Source organism: Pan troglodytes, chromosome 21 (assembly GCF_028858775.2).
Source record: "Pan troglodytes isolate AG18354 chromosome 21, NHGRI_mPanTro3-v2.0_pri, whole genome shotgun sequence".
In the NCBI taxonomy this organism is placed as follows: Eukaryota; Metazoa; Chordata; class Mammalia; order Primates; family Hominidae; genus Pan; species Pan troglodytes.
The window spans coordinates 37,596,827-37,618,646 of record NC_072419.2 but is presented as its reverse complement, the minus strand read 5'-3'; the positions used below and the strand labels follow the sequence as shown (position 1 = coordinate 37,618,646).

General features: G+C 42.8%; 1 protein-coding gene and 1 non-coding gene across 3 annotated transcripts; one reads left to right on the top strand and one right to left on the bottom strand.

The window, feature by feature from the left end:
• The first annotated feature begins 7,499 nt into the window (after positions 1 to 7,499).
• Positions 7,500 to 20,894, top strand: DEFB119 (defensin beta 119). Of its 2 annotated transcripts, none has more exons than XM_009437005.2 (2): positions 7,500 to 7,737; positions 8,930 to 9,193. In XM_009437005.2, the coding sequence occupies exons 1-2, from the start codon at positions 7,677 to 7,679 to the stop codon at positions 9,133 to 9,135; spliced, it is 267 nt and encodes an 88-aa protein (XP_009435280.1). In that variant the 5' UTR covers positions 7,500 to 7,676; the 3' UTR covers positions 9,136 to 9,193. The 2 variants fall into 2 exon arrangements, with proteins under 2 accessions (XP_009435280.1, NP_001095143.1); NM_001101673.1 differs by lacking the exon at positions 8,930 to 9,193 and adding an exon at positions 20,701 to 20,894 and having other exon boundaries at positions 7,677 to 7,737.
• Positions 20,895 to 21,692: 798 nt separating this feature from the next.
• LOC112206580 (small nucleolar RNA SNORA40) lies at positions 21,693 to 21,820 on the bottom strand. Its single transcript, XR_002940997.1, has one exon. It is a non-coding gene; the product is annotated as a small nucleolar RNA SNORA40 (small nucleolar RNA).

Genomic DNA, 21,820 nt, shown 5'->3' with positions numbered 1-21,820 from the left:
TACTTGAGAGGCTAAGGCAGGAGAATTGCTTGAACCCAGGAGGCGGAGGTTGCAGTGAGCCAAGATCATGCCACTGCATTCCAGCCTGGGTGACAGAACGAGACTTCATCTCAATGAATAAATAAATAAATAAATAAATAAAGTTGTGCTTTCATAAATTAGGCAACATTTTCCTTCACTGTCTGGTATTCTCATTTAAAAGCAAGAACTTGGCTGGGCGTGGTGGCTCATGCCTGTAATCCTAGCACTTTGGGAGGCTGAGGCGGGCAGATCACTTGAGGTCAAGAGTTCGAGACCAGCCTGGCAAACATGGTAAAACCCCGTCTCTACTAAAAATACAAAAAAATTAGCCAGGCGTGGTGGCAGGAGCCTGTAATCCCTGCTACTTGGGACGCTGAAGCAGGAGAATCGCTTGAACACAGGAGGCGGAGGTTTCAGTGAGCAGAGATCACACCACTGCACTCCAGCCTGGGCAACAGAGTGAGACTGCATCTCAAAAAACAACAACAAAAAAGCAAGGATACATGGTAAGTTGCTCAGTCTTGTGTATTAATCAGATCAACTATATACACATATTTAATGTTTTTTTAAATAAACTTTTTGGCAGGGTGATGTATCAAGAATTTAGTGTAGCAATTACCTCAAAATTTTTCCTCATTTTGTTTGAACAGATATCAGCAAAAAGAATGAAAAGATATTTTTCTGTCCTGTTTTTGGAAAGGAAGTCAGGATTTTGTGTTCTAAATCCTGGCCTTCCTTTTCTACTGGGGAATTGAAACCGTGTGTGTGTGTGTGTGTGTGTGTGTGCACGCGCGTGCACGCGCATAGGTCAGGGGTTGCCCTGAAGACAAACCTTACAATTTTTTATTTGGGAGGAGTAGGCACAAAGAGGGCAATTAAATTGTATGGTTTCCAAACACCACATGTTCTCACTCGTAAGTGGGAGTTGAACAATGGGAACACATGGATACAGGGAGGGGAACATCACACACCTGGGCTTGTTGGGGAGTGGGGGGCAAGGGGAGGGAGAGTATTAGGACAAATACCTAATGCATGGGGGCTTAAAACCTAGATGACAGGTTAATGGGTGCAGGAAACCACCATGGCACATGTATAACTATGTAACAAACCTGCACGTTCTGCACATGTATCCCAGAACTTAAAGTAAAATAAAATTTAAAAAAGTATAAAACTTTTGGAAGAAAAAAATTGTATCGTTTCAGAAGTGAGATGAGGAATTTTAGCTTCGAGGGCAAGAGAGAGGAGTGTCATGGCATTTAAGGGTGTTGAATTTCCTCAGAACTGGGAGAGGAGATGGGGGTTTGGCTCCAAGGGAGTTTGATGAAGCACCCCAAGGTAGCAGGTGCTGGACGGGGTTGCCTGCATGGAAGGCAGTCACTGTGGAGACAGCCACTGTGACCATAGCCCTGGGAGGGGCAGCAAAGGTCTTGATGGCTGAGCTCGTGGTTGGTGGAGGTAGACATGATGAAGAGCAATTTTCCAGCTGCCCAGAACTACCCAATGGGCCAGGCATGGTGGCTCATGGCTGTAATTCCAGCACTTTGGGAGGCTGAGGAGGGCGGATCACATGAGGTCAGGAGTTCGAGACCAGCCTGGCCAACATGGTGAAACCCCATTTCTACTAAAAATACAAAATATTAGCTGGGTGTGGTGGTGTGTGCCTGTAATCTCAGCTACTCGGGAGGCTGAGGCAGGAGAATTGCTTGAACCTGGGAGGCGAAGGTTGCAGTGAGCCGAGATCATGCCATTGCACTCCAGCTTGGGCAACGAGAGTGAAACTCTGTCTCAAAAAAAAAAAAAAACAAGAAAAAACAAAACAACAACAACACCACCACCACACACACACACACACACACACACACACACACACCCCCCTCAATGAACAGCCAATGGAGTCCATCAGCAATATCCCAACCATGAAGAGCAAGGAAATAAAGGTCATCATCATGGAATAAGGACCAGATCCTTCCCCATTTCCCAGAACCATGGGGTCCTAGTGGGATCAAGTGGAGGATGGCATGAAATCCCAATAATAACTGACATTGGACATCTCACTAATTTGGCAAGTAGTGTCTTGGAGCTGCACTTAAAACAAATAAGTAATTACAGCATTTCCTGAGGCTTGAGTGTGGGGGGCATTCATAGCTGGTATGTGACTGTTAATATTTTAATAAATTATAGGATAAATATTCTCACTAGCATTTATTTTTTTCCATGGAACAGTGCTTGAAATGGGACACAGTTGGGGATATGCTGGTGTAGGGGATTTCTCTGGAATCCAGCCACTCTAAAATAGCTGCATCACACTTTTATGCAAACTTGGTCCTCATATTATCTTTCTCTGAACCACCTACCCTTGCCTGGACACTTTTCCTACCTCACTGGGAAAGGAAGGAGATGGTGTAAATGCATGGAGGTGAAAGATGTCCATAAAAGGCTGTGACTTTATGACTCTTATTTCTTTCATCTTTTTGTCATATTATTAAACTAATAGGTTAGTGAGAGGAGTAAATGAGATAAGGTAAAAATACCTGGCCTGTGTGAACTCCTTCCTGGGAACTTGATAACTAGTATGAATGGTTCCCTACTCTCCCTGCTGTGGAATTTAGGCTGCAGGGAATGGGTGGCTTTTCAAGGACTTACAAATGCGACTGCACAGATTCGAGGGAGTGGGTGGTGTCCAGTCTTCAGAACTGGCCAGGCCAGGCTGTACCCATGTGGGAGGCATTACAAAGGCTGAAGCTACAGTCTGTTCTAGTCTTGGTGGGCCCCAGGAGATATCAGGCAGCAATTATGGGCCAAGTTGGCTCTCTGACTAAGACTCCCCTCATCCCTTATCTCCTGGCCTCTTTTCCCTTAGTGGCCTCTGCTTCTTGGCCACGATGCTCCCCATACTTCCCTTAGCCTTGGCCCAGATCTCCTAGCTGAATAGAAGAATCATCAAGCAACTGTCATGTTCCAGAGTCACAGGATGTAGAGACCTGAGAGGAACAAAGGGACTGAGCTCACTGGAGCTCAGGCTACGGCATTTGGAGATCTGAGAACAGATGCCCATGTACACAGGTACTAAACAACACTGAAACACATGTTCTACATGTCTACATGCAAACTAATGTAAGAATCAATGCATGTACACATACACATTCAAATACTCATGCAAAATACATATAAACCATATAAACATACATAAAATATACACAAAATATATAAAATTTGAGCATATAAACACTTGCACAAATCTACACATGTATACATAAGTACACACAAACAAAATACAACACAAATATAAATCCAGATATTGAAATATAAACGTTCTATAGCAATTAAATCATCTTTTTCAATTTCTCCTTATGTTGGTCAAGGCCATTTTTCTGAGTCATCACAGTACTCCCTGGGCAGTCCTTTGCAAACAGGGATTCCTAAGAGGGCTTATGAAATGTTGAAAAGAGCTATAGTGAGGAAATGCCTGGAACCTCCAGGTTGGGAACTTCTGGTCTAGTACAATAATAACACCACATATTTATATTGAAGTCAAGTATCAGGTATTGTTCGAAGTGCCTTATGTGTAATCACTCATTTAATCCTAACATCAACCCTATGAAATATTATTACCCCCATTTTATAGAAGGGGAAACTGAGATTCAAAGAGGTTAACTAACTTTTTTTTTGTTTTGAGACAGAGTCTCACACTTTTGCTTAGGCTGGAGTGCAGTGGTGTGATCTTGGCTCACTACAACTCTGCCTCCAGAATTCAAGCGATTCTCCTGCCTCAGCTTCCTGAATAGCCAGGATTACAGGCATGTCCCACCACACCTGGATAATTTTTGTATTTTTTAGTAGAGATTGGGTTTCACCATGTTGGCCAGGTTGGTCTCAAACTCCTGGCCTCAAATGATCTGCCTACCTCAGCCTTTCAAATTGCTGGGATTACAGGCGTGAGCCACCGCACCTAGCCTTAAGTAACTTTTATAAGGTAACACAGCCAGGAGACTAACTCTAGAATACAGGCTTGTAACTCCTCTGCTATGATCTCATTTCAATACTGAGTCCTGTAGATGTTGCATGACATGCTAAGGACACATGGTAAGTTGCTCAGTTTTGGACCAAATTGCATGCCTGGTGTGTTCATCACACTGCTGAATAGCACCCCCAAATTCCCTTATCCTGGTCAGCTCCATTACACACCAAGCAAGTCCTCATGAACACCTTTAGTAACGTTAAACACCAAGAAGTTTACAGCACTCCCAGTGGAATTCAAAATAAAACAACACTCAACTCTGAAATAAAATTTTACTTCTGTGAAATGATACAAAGCATTCCTGTCTACTGAAATTAAAGGGGGTTCTTTAGATTTTCTGGCTTTGTTTTGGCCCATGTCTTGCCAGTGCCCTGAGCCTGGGCAGGTGCTCAGTCCTCCTATTGAGCCATCCAGCCCTGATCGCAGGTCCCCCCTCACAGCTTTCTGCCCAGTGTATTTCCTCCATGCCTGACAGGGGCTTCTTGAGATCTTGCCTATTTTCTCCAAGCCCTAATCCCTGACACAACAGAGAAACTTGGCTTCGTTTTCACTGAGGCTGTAGAGGTCAAATGCGCTCAAGGCTCTAAATTCCCTCCTCCCTTACCTGGAAACAAAGAAATTGTAACTAAAATGTATCGAGCACTTACTACCTGCCAGGCACTGTTTTGAACTCTGGATAGGCACTTATCACTTAAAGGTCACAACAAACCATGAGCCCGTATTATTATCTCCAAAATTGGTTAAACAACTTGCCCATGGTCACTGCATCCATAAGAGTGTTTAGCAAAGGGAATCTTTTGGCTGTTTGGAAGTTCAGAGAATTCCTAGAGCGAGGCTTAGAAAATGGGTAGGAACCAGGGAGGAAGGGTAGGAGGAGCCAGAGTGAAAAATCACCCCATGGACCTGGTCTAGTGAGGACACAGCTGCCACCAAACGCCATTGCTCAGGACCCTAAACTCTACCCCTATTTGCCCTGCTTCCCTATTGCCCCTGGAAACTGGACATCATAATGGGCTCCTTTGTTAAGATAAATTATCTACTGTTCCTTCTTCCTGGAATCTTGAGCACCTGATTCAAAAAATAGGATGGAGTCATCTGATTGGCTGAACCTACCCACGTGTCCATATTCTAGCTGCAGGGAAGGCAGAAAAACAACAATTGAATGTTTTGCAGCCTTGAACTCCAAGACTCAATCAATCCTCCCATCTTGGCCCCCTGAGTAGCAGGGACTACAGGTGTGTACCACCACACTTGGCTAATTAAAAAATTTTTTTGTAGTGATGAGGTCACATATGTTGCCCAGGCTGGTCTGGAACTCCTGGGCTCAATCTGGTTCCCCCCTTGGCCTCCCAAAGCCCTGGAGTTACAGGGACTTGGGTTTCCTCCCCACTAGATCACTTCTCATAGCCTTACTCAATGTATAAGTTATTTATCTATAATTATTTATTAAAGTAAGTTATATTTATTTGTCTACAGATATTTATTAAATATTATTTAATATTTAATGTCAGGTATGTTAGAGATTGCTAGAACTCCACCCCACATGTATCTCTTTCCCTTCTTAATAAGACAACCCCTATATTTTAGCTAGAAATGGTTGCCTAGAATAAGGAAAATATTTCCAGCCTCCCTTGCAGCTGCGCATGATGGTCTAAATGAGCTCTGGGAGGTGGACAGGATTGGAAGCAAAGGGTGCAACTTATTATTCTTATTTTTTGGAGGGACGGTGTCTCACCCTGTTGCCTAGGCTGGAGTGCAGTGGTACGATCTCAGCTCAATGCAACTTCCACCTCCTGGGTTCAAGCCATTCTCCTGCCTCAGGCTCCTGAGTAGCTGGGATTACGGTGCTCACCACAACGTCTGGCTAATTTTTTTTTTTTTTTTTTGTATTTTTAGTAGAGACGAGGTTTCATCAGTTTGGCCAGGCTGGTCTTGAACTCCTACCTCAAATGATCCACCGACCTTGGCCTCCCAATGTGCTGGGATCACAGGTGTGAGCCACTGTGCCAAGCCGAGGCGTGAAACTTCTGAGTGGTGTCCTTAAAGGGAAGGGTGTTGCATTTCACTTCCATCACTCCTCCTTTCCTGATGGCTGGATGGGAACTTGACGGTGGGAACTGGAGCAGCTCATGGTCATCACATGATGCAGCCTCTTGAGGATGGCAGAGCATCAAGCCAAAAGGAAGCTAGATGCCTGCTGAATGGTGAAGCTGTCACACTTAACTGCATACCCAGACTTTTACATAAAAAAGAAATCCATGTCTGTCTTTTGGAATCGTTCTTATTTGGGGGGAATATCAGTTAAAACAGTTGAATAAGTATCTTAATACACCAGGTGATGTTATGGGTACTGGGGTTATAAGCCAGGTTTCTGACATTCTAAGTGGAGAGACAAAAATCAAACATGTAAAATAAAATTTAAAAGAATAGATACATATATGAAGATCATAAACCAAGTTATTACAGTCCAGAGTGACTGTGGGTTGGAGTTACCGTTATCTAAGGTGGCCAGGGAAAGTCTCTCCAAGGAGGTGACATTTGGGATGATATGGAATGATGAGCAGGAGATTTTCATGGGAAGATTTGGAGAAAGAGCTTTACAGGGAGAACAGATGACAACTGCTAAGGCCCTGAACTGGAAACAAGATTGGCAAGTTCAAAGTTCTGAAAGACATTACACATGTGTATCCTTCTGTTAGAAAGCTGAGAATAAGTAATTCTCGTTTAATTTATTTTTAAAAATTTTTTTATTTTTATTTTCTAGATGGAGTTTTGCTCTGTCACCTAGGCTGGAGTGCAATAGCGTGATCTCAGCTCACTGCAACCTCTGCCTCCCAGGTTCAAGCAATTCTCCTGCCTCAGCCTCCCTAGTAGCTGGGATTACAGGCACCTGGCTAATTTTTGTATTTTTAGTAGAGACGGGGTTTCACCATGTTGGCCAGGCTGGTCTCGAACTCCTGACCTTGTGATCTCCCTGTCTTCGCCTCCCAAAGTGCTGGGATTACAGGTGTGAGCCACCACACCTGGCCTGTTTAATTTAGTTTTTAAGATTTAAATATCTTTTAAACATTTATAGGAAAAAATATATTTTAAAACAGAACATAATCATGGAGAACAATATTGTCAGCAAACATGACAAGACAGTTAATATAATAACAGCACTGAAGAGCTCTTGCAAATCAGCAAGTACCCAACAACACCCCAATAGAATTGTCCAGATATCTGACTAAATAATTCAAAAGGAAGAAACAAAGAGACAAACACATGTGTTGAATAAATGTTCTTACTATTTATCAGAGAAGTGCAAAGTAATTTTTAAGTTAAATATTTCTTGATATGTATTTATTATGCATTAATTAATTCCTTTGTGGGTCTCACAGGCCAAATGGCTTTAATTGACCTGTCCCTTTACTGGCATTGGTACTGGCCAGTTTCCCACACTCTCATCTTGTGCTTTGCTGAGACATCTGCTACACACTGTCCTTTGGCCTGGATGACCTCATATAAATCCCCTCCTGTTCTAATTCACTGCCCACAGCCCTGCTGATAAAAGCAAAGCTCATCTCTGCCCTGCTGCAGGGAACCCTATTTCCTTCCCCTGCAGCTCAGCCACCTCCTCCTCTCAGGTCTGCCAGCCATGAAACTTCTTTACCTGTTTCTTGCCATCCTTCTGGCCATAGAAGAACCAGTGATATCAGGTAATGTGAGCCTCTCTCGGGGGTCTGGGTTCCTGGTCATGGGCTTCCCGTCTTTCCCTTCCCTCTCACTGTGGGCATCATCTGAAGCCTTTCCTTCTCTCCTGCAGCTTCGGGAGGTTTGCCCAGGATCATCTCAAGTTAATATCTCTCTCTGATTATTTTTTGCCAGAGTGGTGGGATGATAGATGTTTGGAGCATCTGGCGCTTGAGGGCCAGGGTGGTATCCTGGTGGGAGCTTGGGAGAGGTTTGAGGGGCAAAGCGTGGGTGCAGGTTGGGGACTTGTTGAGGACTTTGGGAGACTAGAGTGGAGGTTGGGGTGAGTTGTGATGTGGAGGAAAAACCTTGGGATTGGAGTGATAGAAGGAATATTAGGATGAGCTGGAGGTGATGAGCTGGGCTTCCCTGATGGTTTAGGGCAGAGTTGGAGACAGGATGGGATTTGGGGTTGAGTGGAGCTGGTGTTGGGGATTAGGCTGGGGCTTGGGCTGAGAATGGGAGTCAGTGCTGGATGCTGCAGGGTGATTGGGTTCAGCTTGGTGATGGCATACTGCTGGGAATTGAGGTTAGTGACTTGATTAGATTAGGGTTAGATTAGATTAGATTAGGGTTTGGCTTGGAGTTGGGGCTTGGGGGCATTGAGTTGTGTAAGGCTGGGAGTTCTAATTAAGGTAGGCCTGAATGAGTTTGAGTTTGAATTGGGTTAATATAGGGTCAAGGAAGATTGCAGATTGGGATGCGGCTGGAGCTGAGGCTTGTTGGGCTTATGTTAAATAGGGTCAGGCTATTGATAAGAAACAGGGTCTGTGTAATGTGAGTGAATCCTCTTCGTTCCCTAATATTACAGGTGATCATGTCCTTTTCCCTTCATCCCTAGCTCTGCTAGGTGGGACATTAATTAGCTTCAGTTGATTCCAAAGTAAGGAGTAGGAAGTTGGGGGATAGGAAGACAGAAGGGTGAGAAGTCCAAAAAAGGCTCTCCCAAAAACTTCGGAGTTCTCAGTTGGAACCATTGTCTCAGTTCTCTTCCCTCTCAAGGTCTCTTCTCTCTTTTCCTGGGACTGGGTCTGGCATTACTCACTCAGCTGGCTTTCTTCTCTTCTTCCCTGTCCTCCTGTTCCTCCTCTGCCTTGTCTTTTCTCTCCGCTTGAGGGATACTAACATCTGCTTAATTGTTGTTCATATGCCCCAAAGTAGAGTGTTGGATGGATGGACACTGCCGGTTGTTGTGCAAAGATGGTGAAGACAGCATCATACGCTGCCGAAATCGTAAACGGTGCTGTGTTCCTAGTCGTTATTTAACAATCCAACCAGTAACAATTCATGGAATCCTTGGCTGGACCACTCCTCAGATGTCCACAACAGCTCCAAAAACGAAGACAAATATAACTAATAGATAGAAATGACTTTGTTTCAGGTTGCTTAGGGTCCACATTTCATTAAAACTCACAAATTTGTTTCTGGTGTCTGTCAATCATAAGGAATGATACTTCAAATGGATTGAGGGTGGGGGGATGGCAGGGGGAGGTGAAGAGCTAGTCGAGAGAAGTCACTAGGGCTGGGTCATAGCGATGGTGTGATCATTACAGTCTTGAAGATGATTCCCCATCTACCAGCTGCAGGAGAGGCTATTGAGTCAGGAGTGGACTGGGGAGAACATGGTGGGAGCTGAGAGATTTAAAGGCATAGCAGATGCCTAAAGAGTGGGAGAATCCTTAGGCTGGGAGAGTTGGTCCATCTTGAGAGTGAATGGGCTGAGAGTGGATGGGGCTGAATATAACCCAAATCCTTGGGGTTCTAGAGAAACCAGCTGATGCTTTCTAGTGCTCAAGAGGCCCAGCCCCAGGGGTTAGAAGGTGTCTAAGTACTAAAAAAAGATAAAGCACATGATTTGCTTATTTATATATGAATTTGTTCATTATTCATTTTTTCCATTCTTTCACTGATTCATTCATTCATTTTCACTTCAGCTCTGCCACTTACTACTGGCAGACTCTGCATATAAACTTCTCAGAACTTCATCTTCCTCCTCTGTAAATTAGAGTAATTGTAGAATCTATTTCAGGATTGCAGTAAGGATGAAATGACATAATAATGCAAAGGTAAGCACTCAACAAATGTCGTCACCTATTGTTCATTGATTTATTCAAGGATTTATGAAATATGAACTGTGTGCCTTCCAACTGTGTTAGACTCTGAGGGAGACAGAAGCCTGTCTCATTTGAATTGGTACTTTAGCTGGGGAGAAGACTCACTCGTGGGGAACATTTAAGAATCCTGTTTGGGAATCTAGAGAATCTGGGTGTCTTCCCAGACTTTATTCTCAAGTCCTATTCTCTGGGCCCCATTTAACCAACACAGTTAGTTGTTCACCCTGAACTGCGTCCTCTGCAGTGAGGCCAGGGACCAAGAGTGCTCGGTAAAGCATGGTTCATGGCATAGAGACAGACAGAAGGAGTTCATTATCATCCAGGAAGACTATTTGCTCTCAGCTCAATATTTCTGCCCTTAGACTCTGGAAAGAGGGGCCCCTCCTCTGGCTAAGTCCCTCCTCATGGGGTGAGGAGTTGCTGGGAGCAAGGGGAATATGCCCACGAGGAGCCTCTGCCTGCCCTCCTCCCTTTCTGGGTCATGCTTTGAGTAGCTGGGTCCTGGGATTTCCTGCCCAGAGAAACCTTGTGCCTGCTTCAAGGAGCTGCAGGGGCCTTTCCTCAAGGTCCCTCCCTGGAGGGTGAGGCCCACTGGGTGCCGACCCCTAGGCAGGAGAAGCATCAAGGGATGCTCTTGTTTGCAGGGTCTGTGGGCAGAGCTAGGGATGGGTGAGAAGAGAGGTGAGCTGTGGGCTGGGCAGGCTTCCCTCGGAATGCCATGTTCCTGCATGGAGTTCTGAGGAATCAGAGAATTATAAATTCAAACCTGACCTTTCAGGTCATTATGAAGGGCTATTTCGTAAATGAGGATAGATATATTTTATGTATTCTTTTTATTAGCTTGATTAAAACATTTAAGTATGCAGACAAAGGACATGACACAGTAGCCTTCATTTGCCTTCTTGCCTCAGGACCTGCAAATGTTAGGGTTGTGCCTGGTATTGGATCCTGCTCTGGCTGATAATCCATTTCTTTTAAAAAATTATTTTAAATTCACAAATAATAATTGCACATATTTATGGTGTACAGTGTAATAGTTCAATAAACGTATAGAAAGTGTAACCATCAAATCAGGGTAATTAGCATATCCATCACCTCAAACATTTATCATTTCTTTGTATTGGGAACATGCAAAGTCCTCTTTCTAGCTAACTGAAAATACACAATAGGCTGGGTGCGGTGGCTCACCCCCGTAATCCCAGCACTTTGGGAGGCCGAGGCAGGTGGATCACCACGAGGTCAGGAGTTTGAGACCAGCCTGATCAACATGGTGAAACCCTGTCTCTACTAAATATAAAAATTGAACCAGGCATGGTGGCTGTAATCCCAGCTACTTGGGAGGCTGAGGCAGGCGAATCACTTGAACCTGGGAGGTGGAGGTTGCAGTGAGCTGAGTTTGCACCATTGCACTCCAGCCTGAGCAATAGAGCAAGACGCTGTCTCAAAAAAAAAAGAAAAAGAAAAAGAAAAAGAAAATATGCAATAAATGATTAACTATAGTCACCCTACAGAGCTATGGAACACTAGAACTTATTCCTCCTATCTAGCTGTGATTTTGTATCCGTTTAACCAGCCTCTTCCTATTCTCCCTTCCCGCTTACCCTTCCCAGTCTCTGATAAACTCTATTTTACTCTCTGCTTCAATGAAATCCACATTTTTAAGCTTCCACATATGAGTGAGAACAAGTAATATTTATCTTTCTGTATCTGGTTTATTTCACTTAACATCATGCTCATCTATGTTGCCACAAATGACAGAACTTCATGCTTTTTTTGTGGCCGAATAGTATTCCATTGTGTTTATGCAAACTTTCTTTATCTGTTCATCTGTTGATGCATACTTAGGTTCACAACCTATTTTTCAGCCCACTTCAGAGGCAGGAGCTGCATAATCTTTTCACAGTTTTGCTGCGTCTCTGGGAGCTGGGACACTTAGGCTGCCCATGAGAGCTACCTGTGCCCCGAGGCCCGGGGCGAGAACATCAAAAATGGTTCCTCACTGGTCTCCCGGCCCCCAGGTTTTCTCTGCATTAATCTCTATTATTAGAGGGATTCTTGGTAGGAAACTTCTCTATGTCATTCTCCTGCTTAGATTTCTTCCTTTGCTCATCACCACCCGGGGTCCAGACATTCAAAGCCCTCACGTGGTGACCCGGTTTCACCTCCCATGACTGTCCCTCACAGACCTTCTCTTCAGCCACTGCAACCCTCTTGCCATCCTCTCCTGCCCCCCACATTGCGTTTGTTCGTGGCTCCCTCCAGCTGGTCCCCAACACTCAGCTCACCTCTGTGATGAACGCCTTCTCATCCTTCATAGCTCAGTTGATGCTCCCACCCATGAAAGTCTTCACATAAACTCTGTCTCACTATCTGTCTCTCTTTTTTTTTTTTTTTGAGACACGGTCTTGCTTGGTTGCCTAGGATGGAGTGCAGTAGTGCGATCATGGCTCACTGTAGCCTAACCTTCCCAGGCTCAAGCAATCCTCCCACCTCAGCCTCCTGAGTAGCTGGGACTACACGTGTGTGCTACCATGCCTGGCTAATTTTTCTATTTGTTTTTTTAGAGGCAGGGTCTTACTATGTTGCCCAGTCTGCTCTCAAACTCCTGGGCTCAAGTGATCCACCTGCCTCAGCATCCCAAAGTGCTGGGATTACAGTCATGAGCCACCACACCCAGCCCTGTGTCATTATTTCTTAACAATTATAATAGCTATAATAATAGTTCTCATTGACCCTTGCTATGTGTCATTCCCTTCTTACAACAATCCTCTTATTATCCCTATCTTACTTATTAGGAAACTGAGGTCCAGAGAGGTGACATAATTAGCCCAAGTCACGCAGTATTAAGATAGAGCAGGGAATCAAACTGTGTTTTTTTGTTTTTTTTTGTCTTGTTTCTTTGATACAAAGTAGGTACTAAACTGTCACTGAGTAATGGCAGACATTGGATTATCACTTGATTTGGGCATTCTACGAGAAAGGAACAATTCTCAGGGAATCCTAAAATGAGGCCTGAGTAGAGATCTGGAGTAGAAAAAGGATTTTTCAGTTGAGAAAACAGTGAGGCTTGAGGTGATATAATTCCTTGCCTCTTTTAGACTTTCTTCACTCTCCATCTAGCAGAATAATAGTCTTGTCTAGCAGTTTGTTAATTTGTATTCCTGGGGTCTAAGGCAGAAATGTTTGTTAATTGTATTGTGGATTCACATTCATTCTGATTAAGGTGAGAGCAGTAGCTTACTTTTTTCAGTTTTCTTTTCTTTTCTTTTTGAAATTTACAATAACATTGTCTAAATTCAGTTGGGATGGTGTCTTCTGGTGTCTATATTTTACAAAAATAGAAGGCAGAGAGAATTGACTCAGGTTAGGTTGAAAACAAAAAGAAAAGAATGATAATGATCATTACTGTTCTTACCACTCACATGAAGTGACATGGAAACAGTGGAAAAACTGTTTCTGAACATTAGAAAAAATTTTTAAAAATTTATGTTAAAAGTCTACATTTCACGTATTTAGGGAGGATAATGTCAGAATGGAGGGATCTCAGCTGATCCTAATTAGCACACTTGCAGACTAGAGGACACTTTTTCCAAATTCCAATTTTCAAATTGCAGATATCTGCTTAAACTTAATGTTTTATACTGTGGTTGTGACTCACCTCTCATCCACTATGATTTGATTTCCCATACCATATCTATTATTCCTTCACTTTGATTCTCAGATCTTCATATAAGAACTCTTTTCTTTCTTCTTATAGTTTACTTTTTTGTTTTCGGTGAATTTTTTTTATCTTAAAAGTTGTTTTATTTTTATTTTTTGTGATACATAGTAGGTGTATATATTTACGGGGCACATGAAATAGTTTGATACAGGAATTTAGTATATACTGATCACATCAGGGTAAATGGGGTATCCATTACCTCAAGCACTTATCTCTTCTTTGTATTACATAAAATCCAATTATACTCTTTTAGTTATTTTAAAATGTACGATAAATTATTGTGAACTGCAGTCATCCTGTTATGCTATCAAATACCAGATCTTATTCATTCTATGGAATTATATTTTTAAACCCTTGTAATTTATTCTTAAGAAGCTCCTGTTGGTGATCAAGTCTCTCAGTGGGTTTACTTTTGAAAATATCTAAATGTATCCTTATCTATTGTATTAGTCCATTTTCATACTGCTATGAAGAAATACCCAAGACTGGGTAATTTATGAAGAAAAAGAGGTTTAATGATTCACAGTTTCCCATGGCTGGGAGGTCTCACAGTCATGGCAGAAGGCAGAGAAGCAAAGGCACATTTTACATGATGGCAGGCAAAAGAGTGTGTGCGGGAGAACTGCCCTTTATAAAACCATCAGATCTTGTTGGACTTTATTTATTTATTTATTTATTTATTTATTTATTTATTTATTTATTTTCGAGACAGAGTCTTGCTCTGTCGCCCAGGCTGCAGTGCAGTGGTGGGATCTCGGCTCACTGCAAGCTCCGCCTCCCGGGTTCACGCCACTCGCCTGTCTCAGCCTCCCTAGTAGCTGGGACTACAGGCGCCTGCCACCATGCCAGGCTAATCTTTGTATTTTTAGTCGAGACGGGGTTTCGGGTTTCACCGTGTTAGCCAGGATGGTCTCGATCTCGTGACCTCTTGATCTGCCTGCCTCGGCCTCCCAAAGTGCTAGGATTACAGGTGTGAACCACCACACCCGGCCTTTTTTTTTTTTTTTTTTTTAGACAGAGTCTTGTTCTGTTGACCAGGCTGGAGTGCAGTGGCACGGTCTTGGCTCACTGTAGCCAGGCTCAAGCAATTCTCCTGCCTCAGCCTCCCAAGTAGCTGGGATTATAGATGTACACCACTATGCCTGGCTAATTTTTGTATTTTTTAGTAGAGACAAGGTTTCACCATGTTGGCCAGGCTTGTTCGAACTCCTGGCCTCAAGAGTCCCGTCCACCTCGGCCTCCCAAAGTGCTAGGATTACAGGCATGAGCCACCGCGCCTGGCCAGATCTCATGAGACTTATTCGCTATCACAAGAACAGCACAGGAAAAACCTACTCCCATGATTCAATTACTTCCCACCGGGTCCCTCCCATGATATGTGGGGATTATGGGAGCTACAATTTAAGACGAGATTTGAGTGGGGCCACAGCCAAACCATATCATCGGTTAAGAAAATTTTAGCTACGTACACAGTTCTAGCTTGAACTTTTCCCTCAGCACTCAACATTTCTTTCTCTGTTTACTGGCTCTTTAAAGGCTATGGAGAATTTGATGTCCCTTTTCTAGGTTATCACTTTTTCTCCAAACTGAGTTCTGATTGGCGTCACAAACTGTCACTCTTAAGAAGTTATGACATGTATTATGTTATTGTGTAATTATTTGAATTATTGTCCCCTTTCCATCAATCCCCCAAACACATATTAGGTGGAAATCCTTAGGGGCTGAGATGATGTTTTATTTACATCTGCATGCCTGATGTTAAGCCCAGTGCTGGGCACGAATGCGATTTAGTGAGTGTTTCTTGAATATGAATAATGAATTCACAAGTGAAAGCATGAGTGGATCTGGTGGGGGCACAAACGGCTGACTCCAGGTTCCAGGAATCTGGGTGGAGAACCTTCTGGGCTGGAGGGAGCAGAGGACCACTGTGTTAGGTCTACGTGGTTCTGGCTGGCAGGGTTAGCAAGGATGCAGAGGAGTTTCTGGGTCTTGCTCAAATGATAATTTAAAACAACAATAATAATTAACATTCATTTAGTTCTTACTATGTGTCAGTCCCTTATTGCCTTCTATGTATTCAGCCACTAATCCTCAAAATTCTAGGGGTTAGATATTTTTCCAGTCTATACTATACATATGAGAAAAAGGGTAGAACAGAGAGGTGCAGAAACTTGCCCCAGGATACACAGCAAGTAAAATGGGAACTGGGATTGGTCACCTAGGGATTCTTGTTTTTTAGATTTTGTTTTTTTAATCTCTCTATAGCCCCTTAGGTTATTTATTGATATTTTTACTTTTTATTTTGAAATAATTGTAGACTCACAGGAAGTTACAAGAGAGAGGTCCTGTGTACTCTTCACCCAGATTTCTCCAATGCTTAGATTTTATATAACTGTAATACAATATGAAAACCAGGAAACTGATATTGGTCCAATATATGTGTATACTTCTATGCCATTTCATCATGTGTAGATGTAACCACCATCATGACCAAGCTGCAGAACTGTTCCATCACCACGAAGATCTGCCACCTGTTGCTCCTTTAAAGTCATACCAGCCCTCTTCCCTGTCCCCACCCACTGTCACTATGCTTAACCCTTGGCAACCACTAATCTGTTTTCCCATCTCTATAGCTTTGTCACTTGACATTGCTGTGTAAATAGAATCATATGTGAGAGTTTGTGATTGGCTATTTCTTTTTTGGCTCAGCATTATGCTATTTTTTTTTTTGAGACAGGGTCTGGCTCTGTCGCCCATGGGGTTTCACCATGTTGGCCAGGCTGGTCTCGAACTCCTGACCTCAAGTGATCCACCCACCTCAGCCTCCCAAAGTCCACTGCACCCAGCCTGGACACATTTTTTTAATTTGTCGGAAGGCATTAAAAGACAAAATAATGGAGGTTGAGTGGGCCTAAACTAAGAAAAAGTTTGGAAAATCACTATTTTTAATTTTAGCTGCTCTAATAAGTATGTAGCAGTATCTCATTCTAGTCTTTATATGCATTTCCCTAATGGCTAATGATGTTGAACATCTTTTCAAATGCTTATTTGCTATCTCTATATCCTCTTCAGTGAAATGTCTTTTCATATCTTTTGTCCATTTCTAATTGAGTTGTTTATTACTGTTGAGTCTTTTTTTTTGGAAGAAGTCTCGCTTTGTCGCCAGGCTGGAGTGCAGTGGTGTGATCTCTGCTCATTGCAACCTCTGCCTCCCAGGTTCAAGCAATTCTCCTGTCTCAGTCTCCTGAGTAGCTGGGATTACAGGTGCATGCCACCACACCCAACTAATTTTTTTTTTTTTTTTTGGTGAGATGGAGTCTCTGTCTCTGTCACCCAGGCTGGAGTGCAGTGGCACTATCTCAGCTCACTGCAAGCTCTGCATCCCGGGTTCACACCATTCTCCTGCCTCAGCCTCCCCAGCAGCTGGGACTACAGGAACCTGCCACCACGCCCACCTAATTTCTTGTATTTTTAGTAGAGACAGGGTTTCACCATGTTAGCCAGGATGGCCTCGATCTCCTGACCTCGTGATCTGCCCGCCTCAGCCTCCCAAAGTGCTGGGATTACAGGCGTGAGCCACCATGCCCGGCAAATACTGTTGAGTCTTAAGAGTTGTTTCTATGTTCCAGATACAAGTTCTTTGTCAGATATATGGTTTGAAAATAATCTTGCCCTGTTGTAATTTGTCTTTTCAACCATCCTCTTCACAGGGTGTTTCACAGAGTGAAAGTTTAAAATTTTGAGTAAGTCCAATTTATTGATTCTCTTCTTTTCTAGGTTGTTCTTTTGTATCTAAGACCTCTTCACCAAACACACGGTCTGAATGTTTTTTCCCATGCTTTCTTCTAGAAATTTTATAGTTTTACATTTTATATTTAAATATATAATCCTTTAAAAATAATTTTCTTTAGAGACGGGGTCTTGCTATCTTGCCTGGGCTGGAGTGCAGTGATACAATCATAGCTCACTATAACCTCAAACTCCTGGACTCAAGTGATCTTCCCACCTTAGCCTCTCGAATAGCTGGGAACTAGAGGCACAGTCACCACACTCAGCTAATTTATTTTATTTTTGTAGAGATGGGATGTTGCTATGTTTCCCAGGCTGGTCTGGAATTCCTGGGCTCAAGTGATCCTCCCGCCTCAGCATCCTGATTCACTGGGATTACAGGTGTGAGCCACCATGCCTGGCTGTTATGATCCATTTTAAGTAAATATTTGTGAAAGGTGTGACGTTTACGTTTAGGTTTAGATTTTTTTTTTTCGCCTGTAGATGTTCAATTGCTCCAGCATCATGTGTCGAAAAGGACCTTTCTTCCAATGAATTGCTTTTGCACCTCTGTCAAAAATAAGTTGGCTGTACTTCTATGAGGCTATTTCTGAGTTCCCTATTCTGTTCCATTGATTGATGTACCTGTTTCTCCACCAAGACCACACAATCTCAATTACTATTACTATATAATAAGTCTTAAAATCTGGTAAAATAATTCTTCCAACTTTATCCTTTTTCAAATTTGTTTTAGCTATTCTTATTCTTTTGCAGATTTCTCTTCAGGCAGGGTATAGACAGAATAATCTGGTCTATATCTACAAAAAATCTTGCTGGGATTTTGACATAAATGCCTATGTCAATTTGAGGAGAATTAACATCTGTTATTTGAGTCTTACAAGATAGGAAGATGGTGTGTCTCTTCATTTATTTAGCTCTTATTTCTTTTATCAATATTCTATAGCTTTCAGCATACAATTTCTGTACATAGTTCGTTAGATGTACACTTAAGTGTTTTATTTTCTTGGAGTGACTTTGAATGGTATTATATTTTTAATTTCAGAGTGCACATGTTCATTGCTATTATATAGAAATACAATTGATTTGTGTATGTTTACCTTGTATCCTGGGACCTTACTGAACCTACTTATTAGTTTTAGGTATTTTGCCTTTGCTTTTTGTTTTGTTTTGTTTGTAGATTTCTTAGGATTTTCTACATAAACCATTATGACATCTTCAAATAGACACCATTTTATTCCTTCCTGTCTAATCTGCATGCCTTTCATTTCCTTTTCTTGCATTAATGCAATGGCTAGAAATACTCAGAACTAAAAGGAACGAATTATTGATACACATAGTGTGGATGGATCTCAAGAGCATAATGCCGCTTAGCTGGGCACAGTGCTCACGCCTGTAATCCCGGCACTTTGTGAGGCCAAGGCGGGAAGATCACTTGAGCTCAGGAGTTCGAGACCAGCCTGGGTGACATGGCAAAACCCATCTCTACAAAAAATAAAAAATTAGCCGCATGTGGTGGCACGCATTTGTAGTCCCAGCTACTGGGGAGGCTGAGGTGGGAGGATCACTTGAGCCCAGGAGGCAGAGGTTACAGTGAGCTAAAATCACACCACGCACTCCCCATCTCTACTGAAAATACAAAAATTATCTGGGTGTGATGGCGTGCACCTGTAATCCTAGCGACATGGGAGGCTGAGGCATGAGAATCGCTTGAACCTGGGAGGAGGAGGTTGCAGTGAGCCAAGATTGCGCCACTGCACTCCAGCCTAAGCAACAGAGCAAGACTCGTCTAAAAAAAAAAAAAAAGTGTCCACTTTTCATCTGCCAGGTATTTGTTCCAAATTACCTATTTTATTATTGCTAGAAGCAACAGTATACAAAAATCTTTATTTAGTCCATTGTATTTTTAAATGTTCCTGTCATTTTATTGAAAATTTCACCTATTATCAGGTTGATCCTCTTCAATTTATAAACGATAGGGATTTTCAAAAACATTTCCTTTTGGGGAGAAGTTGTTAAATAAAGAAACACATGGTCTTAAAGAAAAAAATCCCCAACTCCTAATAGACCTGGAAACAACCAAAATGGCCCTCAGCAGACACATGGTTAAATAGACTGTACTACATTTATACTGTGGAATATTACTCAGAAGTAAAAGGAATGAGCTATAGATACACACAACTTGGGTGGCTCTCAGTTCTGTTGATTGTCTTTTTTTTCATTAAAGTTAAGATTTTCCTGGTTCTCAGTATGATGAGTAATTTTTGCTGGAACGCGGATGTTTTTGATATTATTATGTTACGAGATGCTGGATCATAGTTCAATGATCTTTGTTGGCTTGTCTCCTCTGATACAGCTCTGGTGAGGACAGTGGGGTGCTGCCTGGATACTGCCAGGTGGGTGGAAGTCCAGGTGTATTTCCTCTGGTACTGCCTTGGTTGGGATGGGGAGGGATGTTCTGTTCCCCGTGTGGCCTCCAAGTCACATCTCAGGGAGTGGTGGCCCTGTTACTACTGTGTGGTGGTGAAAGTCTTGACTCTGCACTAGGCCCTCTCTGTCACCACCCCATCAGGGAAGTGGAGGGAGGGATGCCTTCTTCCCACCAGATAGGGGAAGTCGAGGCTTCCCACATGATTCCTATCGACACTGCATGGTGGTGATGGGCCTTGTGACCATCCAGCAGTGATAATATTCCCCGCTCCCCACTTGGGTTCCACTCTGGGAGGTTACACCTCCTTACAGCATGGAGAGGGCAGAAGTAGAGGCTCTCCACGTAGCCTTCTTTGGTGGATGTATGAGTGGGAGTGTAGTTTTGTCTTTGGTTTTTCCTGGAGCGGAGTGGTTATTGTCTAAATTGTTCTTTCTTGCTAGATTGACCTTTCCTGGTTCTTTGGCTAGAGAGAGGAGACTTTTCTTGGGACTCTATGTCTGCACTCGTTTGTGTTTCCAGGTTGTCAGTCTCTCCAGCACAAGTCTGGAATCGATGAGGCAAAAAGAAAACCCAGGGAATTCATGGCTGTGTCCTTCCTTAGGTCCTGAGGTCCCTGCCTTGTTCTTCTTTACTTTACCTTTCAGAGTGTACACACACACACACACATATACACACACAGACCCAGGGTTTTAAACCAAACTTGGCAGGACAAATAGAGAAAAAGACATTGACTCTTTTTTTTCTGGAAGTAGAAGTCACTATTGTCCTTTAGGTTTTCTCCCTGCTCCCCCTTTAGGTTTTTATGATGCTTCCCGACTTATCAGATTTATGTCACTCCTAGGTGAATTAACTATTTGTATTTTTTTTCATTTGCCAGGCAAACGCCACATCCTTCGACGCATGGGTAACAGTGGAATTTGTAGGGCCTCTTGCAAAAAGAACGAACAGCCCTACCTCTATTGCAGAAATTATCAGTCCTGCTGCCTCCAGTCCTACATGAGGATAAGCATTTCTGGCAAAGAGGAAAATACCGACTGGTCTTATGAGAAGCAGTGGCCAAGACTACCTTGAGTGCTGGTGATTACCATTCTCAAGCTCTCTGGGCACAGAGACCTGCTGTCAACCCCCCTCATTAAAATTCATGCGCCTGCTACCCTTGTCTGTCTTTGGTCCACTGGAAATCATAGTGAGAGACTGGGCTTTGCATGGTGACAATGTCTGTCTCATTCTGGATGAGCCCTATGAGAAAGAAGGCTGGAAAACTGGGGAAACAATTACAGAGAAGCTAGACAAGCCGGTGAGGAAGGGGGAAGAATGAATCGAATGAGGGAGGGTCGAAGGCTTTAGGCAGATTTATGACTTAATCTGTGCCATGTAGAACTCAGGGAGGGTCTTTAACCAGTGGGATGGATACATAGGGCAGTAGGTAGAGATCTTGTAGACAACTTTGGCCTAGTTCATGAAAAAACGTTATAACCAACAGAGCTGCTGTAATGTGGAATAAGCTGTGTTGGTTTCAAGCTGTGAGGCTGAAGGGACTGTTTGGTGGTTATTGCAGAAGGTCTTTGAATATTGGATGCTGTTGTTGTTGATAGTTAAGGTCCTCCAATTCTTCAAAACCTAAGAGGCTTATGCCCCCAATGACAACTAACACCAGCTTTTTAATATAAAATTCTAATTTTACTTTTTGTGTCTTACCTCCCACTAGCAGTTCTAAATTCTGTCAAAAGTAGAGTAGTATTTAACCCATTGTCTTTCTCTTCTTCTCTGATTCTCCTCAACTCATTACAGTTTGCCTTTGTGCTTATTTGCTATTGAACTGGCTCTGGCCAAGGTCACCAGTGGACCTCCTTTTTTTTTTTTCATCATAATATCCCTTCTTATATGTATTAAAACTCATACCGAACAATGAGTTCTGGGTTGCAAAAGAGGATTTATTTTTTGCACCTGTCTATAAATATTTGTCCACAAGTTAAACAAAAATATAAACAAGTGTA